Here is a 12,209-nt window from a genome sequence, read left to right on the forward strand (position 1 = left end):
TGAAACATTTTTGCCTTAGAAGAATTTGGAACATCACTGTTCCTAAACTCAGGCTTTCTGTATCTGCTCCCCAGAGATCCACCCCACATTTCTATCTCTAAAACTAACATAATTATCTTCCCCACACACTCGCCCTTTTTATCTGACTGCCTTAACTCGGCACACCTCCTTGCCTTTACTTTTCCTCTTGGACTTGAACCAAAAATACTCTTCTAGTCAACCAGGCTGGAAACCTTCATCATCACTTGACTCCTTTTCCTTTTGCTCCCCGCCACCCTTAATTTAATCCTCAAGTCCTATTACTCCTTCTGGTAGTGACCTCTGCCAGTTCTAGATTTATTCCCTTTAAGTGTTGTCTAAAAACTGCTTGCCGTAGGAGATGAAGATTCAGCTCATTCATTTCACCTCTCGTTCCCCACCCTACCTCTCAAACATCATTGTTTAGTATTAAGAGTTTGTCTCTGCATACTCCACCAGCACATTTAAACCTCTATTTCCTCTTCGGTCAACCTCATCTTTCAAGGTTGTGAATGTTCTCTCATGACCCTCCATTTTGTAAGATGAGAGCAGTGGCTCTCCTCATCTTCCCTTCACTTCTCCTCTTCCTCTTCCAGAATTTTCCAACCTCCTCCAGCTAGGTATGTATATTTATATCACCTACGTTGGTCACATGGGTTGTTTCTAGCAGTTACAGCCTTCGCAATATTGTCTGTGGGTGTTCCACTCAAGGCAAAGCCCAGTATAGGGTGCTTGGGTTGCTCCCTCTGTGTGTCCACAGCCAACATCTCTGTGCTTTCTGAAGGAGTGTGTTTCTAGCATCAAATGGGAATGGATTCTCCCTTTTCCCATTCCGTCAATTGAGTATATATAGTCAAGTTTCTCCAAAATCTCAATCATGTTTTCCATTCTCATGACTCCCCCTTTTCTCCCTAGGATCATTCTCCTGGAGCTCCCTGTCTCCTGGTTGCCTGGCAACCTTCCTTTTAGGGGAAATATGGGAAACCAATCTTGAAGCTAGGGGATCTCCAAACACCAGAATGAGAGGGCCTTACTCTGGGGGAGTAAGTTTTGTGGTTTGTACCACATAGTTCCATTCTTTTAGAGAAGAAGACTCATTTTTTCCCTGATGGGGGTAGAAGCCTGACCCTTGGATGTTCTCTTTGCTAGAATCAGGGAGAACAGCTGCCTTCATATGTAGCCTTCTTAGTGAAGACACCAGTGTTCAGCCCTACTTCTCATTATCACCCTGTGCTTTACTTGGTTTGAGTATCCAGAACATGTCTGTGGTCTCCTGGGAAGATGGCTTCCTCTGTGCCTGTGCGATTTTTTTCGACCAGTGTCCTTAAGCTACTTTGTGACCCATTAGGAGTCAGGAAGTCATGACATCAATGTAGTAGTTCAAGACTGTCATTTAAAAAAGTGACAGGAGAGAATATTCGTGTCCTTTGCATAGTAAGGATAAATATACTATTTTGTAATACTTAGCTGTATTTAAAAAAATATGTATGGATGTGTACTGGATCTCCATGTAAAATGTGCTTCTTACTGTAGATTGAGATAAAAGAAGTTAAAATATTTAGGTATGGCTTCCTTCCTGCTACAACAGTCAACACTTTTCAGTCTGCCCTGCTCTCTTACAGATTTGTTGACATTTTTCCTGTATGTGTTAATGGGCTTTGTGAAACATTTTTAGTATCCTTGGTCAGTACCTGTGCCACACATCAGAAAGGATGCTGGAGCCGAGACCCTGAGGTCTCCAGCTCTGTCAAATGTGAAATTCTTACTTATGGGACTGAGTGGATATCCTGGGGAGTCCAGTGGAGTGGGGGAGGGGGGAACACTAAGGGCTTGGGACAGTAGATGTTTGTCAGAACAGAGTACTTCAATATTTTAATGACTAGTGTGGCTGTCCTATTGCATAACAGCCAAATGTCAAGTCTGGATTTTTCTTTTTTTATTCCTTACCTATAACTTTTAGGGCTTCCTTGGAAGGGAAAATATATGGGTGCCCCCAAATCCATTTTGAACCAGGGGTCCTGTAGTTTTCATTTTAATCTAATTTTCTTTAAACATTTTGGTTTTCCCTTAAAAAATTATTTATAATGCTATGACAGATCTGATTTTCACTAGCGATTGTTAAGCCTTTTTTTTTTTTTTTATGTAAAGGGATGGGGGAAGAGAGGAGAAAATCCCAATTGAATGAGATTTTTTTTCTTCTTCCCTGGGAGATAGGAAACACTACATATACTTGAGTAAAAGAGAAGGAAAAGGGCTTCCCTGGTGGCGCAGTGGTTGGGAGTCCGCCTGCCGATGCAGGGGACACGGGTTTGTGCCCCGGTCCGGGAAGATCCCATATGCCGCGGAGCGGCTGGGCCCGTGAGCCATGGCCGCTGAGCCTGCGCGTCCGGAGCCTGTGCTCCGCAAAGGGAGAGGCCACAACAGTGAGAGGCCCGCGTACCGCAAAAAAAAAAAAAAAAAAAAAAAAGAGAAGGAAAAGAAGAGTTAAAGAGGATATATATTTGTAAGGCTGAGAGATGGTCCAAAGTGGAAATAATTGTGAAGGGTGAAATTAGAGGAAAAGGTAGATGCCAACCATGAAGGAGGAAGTGAGGAACGGAGAGTTGGATGGTGATTACACTTAATTTCTATTTGTGGAATGAGTGAGTGGACAGTTGCCTCTACTTGCCCCACATGGTGTCACTTCTTATGGCTTTGCTTCTGCATGAAGCCACGAGACAGAGTGGCCTGTCTGTTCATCTGTGTGTGTCTGTGTGTCTTTGCGAGCACATGTATTTATTTACATAATCGAATTGGAGGAAAGTGACGGAGATGGAGGACGAGGAAGCACAGCTCTGTGTAGTTTCATATTTGCAATGTGTTTGTCGCTTGTAGTATAGTTATAGTAAGACGTGGGTACCATTACCAGTACTATTACTCATTTCCTTTAGTTAATGATGGCTGAGGTTTGTTACTCAAGTTCTAGACCTGGTACAGTTCTCTTGTAGGTTCATTACCTTTTTGTTATGTTTAGGGAAAAGGAGCCCACACACACACGTGCTTTCAGCTCGGTTTCTTGCTGCTTCTCACTTCTGTGATTCAGAGGGGAGAGAAAGGGAGGACCTCAACTAGAAGGCAGAGCCCGCGGTCACCCTTATCTGGCAGTGGTCAGAGCAGGAATTAGTTGTAGCAGCTTCAAGGTCTCTTGGAATGCCGGGCTGTCCTCTTCTGAACAGGAGTCAGCCTGTACTTCTCTCAGCAGGTCCCAGTAGTATAGTGACGGGGTTGACAGTGTAGCTGGGGAGCGAGTTGCCCCTGAGATGAGAAGGAGGGCTTCCCTTTTCCACAGGGCTGACAGAGCAGCCTTGTGGTTCTTATCAGTCACCACCAGATGTGTCCAGCTGTTTCACTTTCTACTTCATCCCAATCAAACATACTTAAAGTTCAAACCAACACTTACATCATCAAAACAAAAGTGTTTACAATGTTAAGCTTTAGGCTTTTAGTAACTTAAGTCAGTCATCCAGTGACAAAGAGAATGCCCTTCCACGGCATTGTGTCTGGGAAAATCTAGGCGCAAGATGTATTTTCCTAGGCTTTCCTGGGACTACAGGGTTGAAAGTAATAGGTTTAGATCACTGACTGGCTAAGAGGGAAGCACCCTTAATCCCAGCCTCTTCTATTTGTCTCTAATGGTTGTCTTGTCTCACAAAATACCTCATCCATCCCCACCAGAATGAATCCGATAGGCTGGATTTATTCAAGATTCTGCTACTGCTTTTGATGAGACACTGTGTGGGTGTTTTTGGTGGCTTGATGATTTATCTTTCTTGCTCGCCACCCGTGGTGTCTTTTCTTCCTCTTGTTCAGATAGTCCCTCATTAGGGCCAGTCTTTTGGGAAGATGGTTGACTGGGCTAAACTCATGCTAATAAGGTGCCACAAAACCCAGGTTATAGTATGGTAGTTTGGAAATATTGTTCGGTTTAGATGGCTTTAACGTGTCACAGTCAATGATATTCAAGATTATAGCAGAGGGCAAGTTTCCTTCCAGAGGCTCAGTTTGCTGCTAAAATGGTCTGTTCCAACAATTTTAATAGCAAGTTTGCATTTTCCAGGATTAGTTGGTATATCTTCTTTATATTCTACATTGTTTGTCTTGCTTAGTGAATGATTTCAGTTCTGTCCCTGAGGGAGTGATTAAATCTTGATGAAGGCTTATTTTAAAGTATACAGTACATGCAGCAGTAGAGAACTGTCATAGAAGAGAAAAGGGTTCAACCAGGAGGGTGAAAACACAGTAATCGTGTTCAGGAGTCCTCAGAGGTCTTGACTCGTGTCATTGACAAAATTATGAGATTGTCATAAGTTATTATTCTTATTATTCTTAGAGACTAGTAATTATGAAACACTTAACCTAAATAGTACAGTTTTAATCATTGAGATACAGCATAAAATATTAAAATAACTGTTAACTACAATGATATGAGTGTGTTTTTCCCCATCATCATAATTTATATTTCAAAAGATTATAAAATATTTTTCAGTTTTTATGTGTTCAGATTTTTACAAGAATTTTTTTCTTAGCCCTGTGCAGTAGATATTCCATGGTACAGAATAGGAAAGTGAGGCTCAAAGAGGTTTAATACCTTCCTGATATACATACCTGTTCATGTATGTTTTTGTCTTAAATATAACTTGCGTGTGTTGCATGAGGGCTCATGGTAGCTGTGCTTTCAGTGCTTTGATAGACTCCGTCTGTTGACGACCTGTATGTCCTTACGCTTCTTGACTAGACAGGCAGAGTCTCCTTTATGCTGGAGGTTTCCAAGGGTAAGGTGTTATTATTTCTTAATATGTCATGACTACAGTATTTGAAGGAAAAAATTAGCCTTGCATGAAATTTTTATGCTCCTTTCTAAGTTTAACTGATTTCTTATTCTTTCCTTCTTAGTTGACTTTAAAAGTCCATTATTAATTTCCTTATCCTTACTTTGTTTCTTTCCAGAGTGACACCCCTTTCCTCACAGAATGTGATGATTCATCATGGCCAGGCCCAGGAATATGTGCTCAAGCCCAAGTACTTCGCAGCTCAGAAGGTGATTTCGGGAGAGCAGTCTACTGAAGGTTCATTCCCTTTAAGATTTGGACACGATCATGTGGCAGCACCTTTTCAGTGTGAGTATGTCCTGTCAGTCATCTTTCTAAGTTACAGTATCATGGTTTGGAAACACTTCGCTCTGTAGATGGCTTTAACGTGTCACAGTAGATAAAGTTCAAGAATCATTTTTTAAAAATCCATACTGGTTCCTGAAACAACCAGACAGCAATATGGTTTCCTTCTTCAGAGGAAAGGCAGTTTTCCTGGACATTGCAGGATCTGAAGTGACTTGCCTGTAATGCTGTTTCTGCAAGATGCCTCCATTTCCAAGATATACTTGCTCTAATTTTCTGTGCAGTTGTGTGGCTGATATGTTTACATTGATAAAATATTTTCCTTAGTGAGCTAGCCAGGGTTTATTCCTTGTGAGATGTGTGCAGCGTCCTGCATTACCCTCCGAGATTTACCTACAGTGGATGTTTTCATGTTAGGAGGGCAATGTTTTTAGTATATCGGTTCCATGGTGTGGCAGGTTTTACTGAGTTTGTAAAGAGCTATTGTATCAGTGGCCAGCTTGGTTAATATCTCGCTAGGGGGGAGGTTCAAGGACAAGCCCCAGCTCAGAGGGTGGGGAATGTGATGATTTGTGGGTTAAATATTACAGAGTGTCTGCTGGCAGCATCTGGAGAAAACGTTCTTCAGTGAGGCGGCAGACCGTTCAAAGGGGAGAGCTGGATGCACGCACTCCTTCCAGCAGCTTCCTGCTCTGTCTCACGTTGACGGATGGCCTGCGCCATAAGTAATGAAAGAGAATGCCAGTTGTGAGGTTGAAAAGGACTGTCTTTCACCACCCAGAGTAGTGCGGAGAGCTGAGAGAGAATTCTTACTACTGTTTGGCGCTTCAGAAGCCTGTGTCTGTATGGGCTTCATTCCTGGGGAACACCTCCACATCCCGGAATTGGCCACTTAACAAAAAGAGTAGCTAATACAAGGTATGTACATTCCACTTTTCATCTTTGAAGAAAATTGTGCTCAGGACTTGAGGCTGGACCCCAGAGCAATAGTCTGAGGTGATTTATTGGGATGATGAGGGAAGAATGGAGAAATCGTGTAGATCAGCTCCTTGCCCTTTAGAAAGGATAGCTTCCAAGTTATTTGCAAAACAATAGACGTATCGTCTTGTTTTTAAAGCTCCTTTGCTTTCAGTGCTTAATAGCTGTTCTCTAGAAATATCCCTAAGTATGTAATATTTTTCTAATCTCTAAAAATCTAAAGAGGTACTACATTTCCTTGAAGCTTTATATAGATCATATTTTATAGAAGCTCTCCAAAATTAGAATGTGATGGGAAGAGTTTTTGAAAGCTTATGATCATACTGATCAAAGAATTCTGAATTTCTTGGAGGTGTCAGGAAAAGATGGTTTGGGAATCTCTGGTATTAAGACTGGAGACTAGTTTAATTTGCCTGAGTATCATCTAGAGCAAGGGTCTGCAAATATTTTCTTAAAGGACCAGATATTAAATATTTTAGGCATTGGGAGCCAAGATACAAATTGTGGATGTTACATATAGGTACGTACATAACTATTTAAAATGTAGACATTTAAAAATGTAAGAACTCTTAGCTAGTAGGTTGTTTAAAAAAAAAAAAAGTCAGGTAGCTGGCTGGATTTGGCCCATGGGCTATAGTTTGCCAACTGGTAATCTAGAGACTTAGTTTCTCAATCTACTAAAAAGACAACCTATGGAATGGAAGAAAATATTTGCAAATGATGCGACTGACAAGGGGTTAATATTTAAAATATACAAACAGCTCATACAACTCAGTATCAAAAAAAAAACAACAACAACCACCCAATCAAGAAAGGGGCAGAAGACTTGAATAGACATTTTTACAAAGAAGACATACAGATGGCTAACAGACACATGAAAAGATGCTTAACATCTCTATAAGAGAAATGCAAATCAAAACTACAATGACGTATCACCTCACACCTGTCAGAATGGCTATCATCAAAAAGTCTACAAATAACAAGTGTCGGAGAGGATGTGGAGAAAAGCGAACCCTTGTACACTGAGGATGGGAATATAAATTGGTGCAACCACTGTGGAAAACAGTATGGGGGTTCCTCAAAAAAGTGAAGATAGAGCAACCATAAGATCTAGCAATTCCTCCATATGATCTAGCAGTTCCACTCTTGGGTATGTATCTGGAAAAAATGAAAACACTACTTTGAAAAAATACATGTGCCCCAGTGTTCAGTGCAGCACTACTTACAATAGCCAAGATATGGAAGCAAACCAAGTGCCCATCAACAGGTGTTTGGATTAAGATGTGGTGTGTGTATATAAACAATGGAATATTACTCAGCCATAAAAAAGAATGAAATACTGCCATTTGCAGCAATGTGGATGGACCTAGAGAATATTATGCTTAGTAAAATACGCTGGGCAAAGACAGATGCTGTATAATATCACCTATATGTGGAATCTAAAAGATAATACGAATGTATATACGAAACAGACTCAGAAGGGGAGGGGGAAATTAGGGGTATGGGTTTAATAGATACAAACTACTATATGTAAAATACATAAGCAACAAGGATATACGTATAACACAGGGAATTATACCCATTGTCTTGTAATAACCTATAATGGAATATAATCTGCAAAAATGCTGAATTAGTATGTTGTATACCTGAAACTAACACAGTATTGTAAATCAGCCATGCTTCAATTGAAAAAAATCAATCTGCTGAAAATATATAGATTTTGGACCTGATTGACTGGTGCCTGAAACAGGACAATTAAACCAAAAGATGCTCTAGAGGCCCTGTGTGTAAGCAACTGTTCTTCAGTGTCGCTGTTCCCAGCAACCCCCCCTCCTCCCCATGATGATTCGCAGACGTAGCTCCACTTGGTTTGGAGGCAGCCAGAAAAGCATGAACTACCAGGAAACCAGTTGTGTTAGATAAGTCTGGTTTCCTTTAATGTTAGTGTGACATGCCACACAGCGCTGGGGAGAGTAATGGATGTTACTCCTGGTTGTTTATAGAAAGCCTTTTGATACTGATGGAAATAACATTTTCACTGGTTGACCCATTAATGGCCATGCGGCTGGACTGAATTGCATGAATCACCATGAGTTCCTCAAACATAGAGTTACTCTATGACCCAGCAGTTCCACTCCTAAGTATATACTCAAGAGAAGTGAAAACGTGTGTACACAAAAACGTATGTACAAATGTTCATAGCAGTGTTATTCACAATAGCCAAAAAGTGAGAACAACCAAACTGCCCATCAACTGATAGTAGATAAACAAAACGTGGTATATCTTGCCATTGGCTGTTCAGCCACAAAAAGGAATGAAATATGATACATGCCACAACGTGAATGAACCTTGAAAGCATACTGAATGAGTCCAGGTACAAAAGAATCAGATCACATATGATTCCATTTTTATATGAAATGTCTAGAACAGGCAAATTATATGTAATATCCATGCAGACAGATAGTAGATTAGTGGTTGCTGGGGGCTGGGGAGAGCAGGAATGGGGTGTGACCATTGATGGGTAAGGAGTTTCTTTTGGGCTGATGAAAGTGTTCTGGAATTAAATGGTTATCATGGTTGCACAAAGTGTGAATATGGTAAAGCCCTGTTATGTTAAAAATAACACAAAAATACTTAAAAATTATTTCCAAAAAAGTAGTTATAAAAATTTCAAGGAATGCAGGGCACTGGTTCTCTCAGAAGTGCTAAGAATGGTGTTGGGTAGAGGGGATCTGCTTCATCCAGTACCTCCTTCGGTAATTTGTAGGAAAGATTTGACTATGTAAACCAAATTCTGTTGTGGTTGGTTTAGTAGTGTTTTTAACCTAGAGGGAGGGAAGTTGAAATGACATGATGATAACATTTAAAGGCAATCTTATAAAAACAGTCAGTTCAGATTATCTTAGTGTCTGCTCAGGAGCAGACCCAAATATCTCTCTCACACCTAAAGAGATTATTTCAACACAATGCACTAGAAAAAGATCTTGCTTGAGGGTAATAAGTATCCATTCCAGACTATCTGCTGTTGTGCTGAAAATACCATGGGGTGCTTGATGATATTAAAACCAGAAAATAACATTTCTATTTTGGTCCATGGTGGAAGGATTTTGTTATCATCAGGGTTAATAATGGAGAGCTTCCTAAGGTAGAGTGTGGAGTTCCTTATAAAGGAGAGCTTTAGGATGTAGCTGAAAAGCTCCCTAGACTACTGATGTGCGGCATTATGCAAAGAGTCCGAGAGCTAAGAAATTGGAGAATCTCTGATTTGAATATTCACCTGCTCCACTTTTTTTTTCTATTACCTCAGTTTAATATTTGGAAATTTTTAGAAATGTAAACTTTTATAATTGGATTTCTCATTGCTAATTCCAGTGGTTTTCCTCTCAAGGTGGACTTAGCTTTTAAAAAGGTTAATTATATTTTAAAGTTGTCTATTGAAATCTTACTTCAGATTCAACAAAGCCAAAATCTTAAATTTTAGGAAAGGCAGACACCATCTTTTATATACTACCTTTCTAAAGTTTCTAAAATTGATACAAGTCAGACTCTTAAAAGAGTTGCTAATTTATCTCTTGATGTGCTGAGAGACATGAGAGAGTGATTGATTATTGGCATTGAGAAAATATGATACTGTTCAGTTATAAAAAGTTAGGAGAAGCCCACTTTTAATTTTTACTTAACTTGTTAAACATAAGCTTTCTGCTTAGGTAAACACCCATAATGGTGCAGGAAGCACATACACAGCCCCATTAGGCCGCTTCTGACAGAAGAAAACCTTATCGTGCCTGCACTGGGACCCCAGGAAACATCTTAGCCCTGGATCCTGTGGTCTGTGCTGACCCCTCCCATTCCTTGCAACAGGCCAGTCGACTCAGCTTCTGCTCCCACCCTCACCCCCCCCACATGAGTCACGGGCTGACTGGAATTCCTGGCTCCCCCATTTGAAGATACAATAGCCCTCCTCAGCAGGTCTTAGGTCTGAGAGGGAAGCAAAGAGTCCATTGAGCAACTTTGCTGCCCAAATCCCTGCAGCCCAGTTCTGGCCTGACCGCAGTCCATGTTCCCATACTCTGAAGAGCACGGGCCCCTTGGACACACGAGCCTTCCTCTTTTAGCGACACTGTGGTTGAATGTGCTAGCATTAGCCTTCAGGCTGTGTTCACACTGCCACCAAGAAGCATAAGACATGAAAGTGTCTCAGGGTTTGATGGCAAGTGTTATATCTCCCCAGGAAAAAAAGTTCATGTGTCTGGAGTACAGATTTTCTGTGGTTGCAGACTGATAGAGCGAAGATGTTGCCATTAAAACTGCATCTTCCTGGTTGTCCTGAGAGAAGAGAGTAGTTCTGCAGAAGGTTAGAGGACACATCCAAGATTTTTGCTTTAGCAAAACAAATCTGAAGTTTAAAGGATAGGCAGGCAGTGTTTGGCTTGGGCTGTTGTGCTTGTGCCAGCCATTTCAAGTAGGTGGGCAGGAATACTCATTAAAGGCTCAGAGGCACAGTGCTAGTAACAGAATCTTCACAGGGAGGGAGTCTGTGGTGCAGTTCAGAGCACCCACCATAGACGGAAGTTGGCTTTAAGGAAGACCAGATTCATCCTCCACTTACCAGGCCTTTGCCAAAAGGGAGAAACCATGGAGTGGCAACTAGATGAAGGCAAATGTAGGTGTAATAAGTACAGATGAGAAGACTTGGAACGAGATTCTTAAGTGCAGGATGAATTTGCAATATGGATGCCTCCAGAGGAAGAACAGTTGGAAAATGCGGGTGAGGAAGAGTCTGGTCCTGAGAACCACCCTCACCTCATTGGGGTGTTGAAGTTTAAGATATGAGTGATAGGAAGATCGTGTGAAGAGAGAAAAGGGAAGGGGAAATCAAGTGTGCTGGCAATCCCAGTTCTCTGAGATGCCCTCTCTGTTAGTTCCTGATTGGTTGGGAGCCCCACTAGGGCAAAGCTTTGCAGACGGACAAACTGGGCACTTTGGAGGAAGGAGAATTCCGTAGGCTTAACATTCTTCAGCACTCGAAATCCTCCCCTGCACGGAGACTACCCTTAGCTTGTCATGTGCAGGTAAGTGTCTCAAGGGAATGGCTCCACGCCAATACAACAAGTACGAAGTGACAGTGGAAGCTGTACCAGCCAGAAACGATCTTACATGAAGCTGATGCAAACTAACAAATGATTTAGCATTTAAAAAGGATACTAGGGGGCTTCCCTGGTGGCGCAGTGGTTGGGAGTCTGCCTGCTGATGCAGGGGACACGGGTTCGTGCCCCGGTCCGGGAGGATCCCACATGCCGCACAGCGGCTGGGCCCGTGAGCCATGGCCACTGAGCCTGCACGTCCGGAGCCTGTGCTCCGCAGCGGGAGAGGCCACAACAGTGAGAGGCCCGTGTACCCCCCAAAAAAGGAAAAAAATAAAATAAAAAGGATACTAGGTGTGAAAACATACTGCCTGGAGGAAGGGTTGATAGTAAAGCTCTGTGCCTTTTCCCTTGTAAAATCAGCAAGTTCCTGGAGCTGCTTGGTCATCCCCACACAGTGTTGTTTGGGAATCAGGAGCATTGAGCCAGTTTCCCAGCCATGTGGCTATGTGGATCTTAGCACTAAGATGGCCAGAAGAAAATCACCCAGTCTTCAATAATTTCTGGTAAAATCCTTGTTGGCCTTAAAAGCCTAGACAGCAGAGCATCTGCATACTGGCTATAAAAATTGCTTGAGAAAAGCCTTCTGGTGGATGTGGGTGAACACCAAGGTTTTGCTGAGTTTGATGTCCTTAGGAATTCAGGTTCCTTTGAAGGACAGAGTATTACCTATTACAGAAGTTGTTCCATGTGTGGTCTTGCTGTGGCCGCCGTGCCTCCGTTGGAGGGGCGAGGGCAGGTGGTTTATTTCATCCAGGGGTTATTTGGTCATATCCCAGTCCCGGAAGGTATGTGGATGTGAACTTCTCATCGCCTGATTACTCACGCACAGTTCAAGATAGCTGGGCAGTGGTAGGCATGGACTGATGATAAACGCTGCCAAGAAGCTTATCCAGCAATGTGAAAACAGTGGAGG

At 42.0% G+C, this 12,209-nt stretch overlaps 1 protein-coding gene across 4 annotated transcripts in view; it reads left to right on the forward strand.

The window, feature by feature from the left end:
• The window catches only part of LTBP1 (latent transforming growth factor beta binding protein 1), a gene marked incomplete at its 5' end in the record, with an annotated part of 426,899 nt that overhangs the window by 142,504 nt on the left and 272,186 nt on the right, over positions 1-12,209 (forward strand). For all 4 annotated transcript variants that reach the window (XM_082672355.1, XM_082672356.1, XM_082672357.1 and 1 more), the window contains one exon: positions 5,005-5,174. In XM_082672355.1, the coding sequence (XP_082528481.1) occupies positions 5,005-5,174 (170 nt within the window). The remainder of the gene's footprint in view (positions 1-5,004; positions 5,175-12,209) is intronic.

The sequence above is a fragment of the Grampus griseus genome, assembly GCF_964374135.1.
Source record: "Grampus griseus genome assembly, chromosome: 15".
NCBI classification, from domain to species: Eukaryota; Metazoa; Chordata; class Mammalia; order Artiodactyla; family Delphinidae; genus Grampus; species Grampus griseus.